Source organism: Eptesicus fuscus, chromosome 1, assembly GCF_027574615.1.
Source record: "Eptesicus fuscus isolate TK198812 chromosome 1, DD_ASM_mEF_20220401, whole genome shotgun sequence".
Classification (NCBI taxonomy): domain Eukaryota; kingdom Metazoa; phylum Chordata; class Mammalia; order Chiroptera; family Vespertilionidae; genus Eptesicus; species Eptesicus fuscus.
This window is the reverse complement of record NC_072473.1, coordinates 15,088,779-15,090,522: the sequence shown is the minus strand read 5'-3', so window position 1 is coordinate 15,090,522 and position 1,744 is coordinate 15,088,779. Positions and strand designations below refer to the sequence as shown.

Here is a 1,744-nt window from a genome sequence, read left to right as displayed (position 1 = left end):
GGCTCTAGTAATAATAATAAAACTGTCAATTCTGTTTTCTGTAGAGCAACAAGTATTTCTGGCAAATTTCTTTGTTTAATGGAACAAGAGCTTTGGAATTTCTTTCTCTCTTTTTAGGCATGAAAGTATTATAAATCCCATTGTGACTCTGTTGGATTCTTTATTGAAAGAGCAGAGTTGCTCTTTCTCCGCCATCGAGGTACGTGCGTTCACTTCTCCTTTACCATGTCTTCCCACAAGACTTTCAGGATCAAGAGGTTCCTGGCCAAGAAACAAAAGCAGAATCGGCCCATTCCCCAATGGATTCAGATGAAAACTGCTAATAAAATCAGGTACAACTCGAAGAGGAGACATTGGAGAAGAACTAAACTGGGCCTATGAGAAATCACACATGAGAGATGACTCACATATTTATGCTGTATCCAGGTTGCCTACACCTTTAAATGATTGAAAGGATGCTACTGTCTGGACAGTTGGGGCATTTTAATTGGAGAATTAATGGACTTGTGATTTTGCTCTGTTGATTTTTTCCCCCTGCAATAGTAGGATGGTTCAGTAATAAATGTGAGGCCTTTAAAAAAAAAAAAGATCAGAGTCTTTGTTTTATTTAAATTACCAAGAAGATCCATGATATGGGGCCAACCTGTCATTTCAGCCTTATCCTCCACTTCCCCTCTGCACATACGCCATACTATATATCAGCTCCTGATCTCCCCTCCTCTCTTCCAGTGATTACATGGTACATAGCATCCTCCACCATTCCTTTGCTATTACTGTTCCTGTTTAGAACATCCTCTTCCCCAACTGAACCTATTGAAATCCAAGCCCAAACCCACTCAAACATCACCTCCTTTGTGAGGCCTTCCCCTATTCCACCCAATAAGATTTATCTTTAACAGTATTTACCATAATCTATTTGATTTACAGTCATTTGTGTATTTCCCTTCTCTCTCTGAGTTGACTTTATTTTTTATTATTATTATTTTTTTGTTAATCCTCACTGGAGGATATTTTTTCCATTGATTTTTTTTTTAGAGAGAGAGAGTGGAAGGGAGGGAGAAAGACACAGAGAAAGAGCCCTAGCTGGTTTGGCTCAGTGGATAGAGCATCGGCCTGCAGACTCAAGGGTCCTGGGTTCAATTCCAGTCAAGGGCACAAGCCTGGGTCGTGGGCTCAATCCCCAGTGGGGGGCTCAATCCCCAGTGGGGGGTGTGCAGGAGGCAGCCGATCAATGATTCTCTCTCAACATTGATGTTTATCTCTCTCTCTCTCCCTTCCTCTTTGAAATCAATAAAAATATATTTTTTAAAAGAGAGAGAGAGAGAGAAACATCAATGTGAGAGAGACACATCGATTGGTTGACTCCCACACGCACCCCAACTGGGGCTGGGGAACCTGCGACCCTTCAGTCTGCTCTATCCACTGAGCCAAACTGGCTAGGGCTGACTTTATTTTTTTCAGCTTTATCGAGATATACCTGACATATAACATTTTATTCATTTTATTCATTTTAGATGTTCAACATAATTACTTGACATATGTATGTACTGCTAAATGTTCACCACAATAACTTTAGTTAACATCCATCACCTCACAGTTACAAATTTTTTTTCTTGATAGACTTTAATGCCACCAAGGACAAAGAACGTGCCTTACTCCTCCTCCAGGGACCTAGCAAAAGGCCTTGCATGTAAGCATACTCTCAATAATTAGAAGGTGACATTGAAGAAGTCTCCCACAACCA

At 40.5% G+C, this 1,744-nt stretch overlaps 1 protein-coding gene across 1 annotated transcript; it reads left to right on the top strand.

The window, feature by feature from the left end:
* The first annotated feature begins 213 nt into the window (after positions 1-213).
* Positions 214-519, top strand: LOC103292206 (60S ribosomal protein L39). The gene has a single exon (XM_008148380.3). It carries the CDS (start codon positions 226-228, stop codon positions 379-381), a length of 156 nt encoding a protein of 51 aa, XP_008146602.2. The 5' UTR covers positions 214-225; the 3' UTR covers positions 382-519.
* The last annotated feature ends 1,225 nt before the right edge of the window (positions 520-1,744 follow it).

What these genes read in the sequence shown, in the direction of transcription:
- LOC103292206 (XM_008148380.3), top strand. Translation starts at nt 226, where the DNA reads ATGTCTTCCCACAAGACTTTCAGGATCAAGAGGTTCCTGGCCAAGAAA.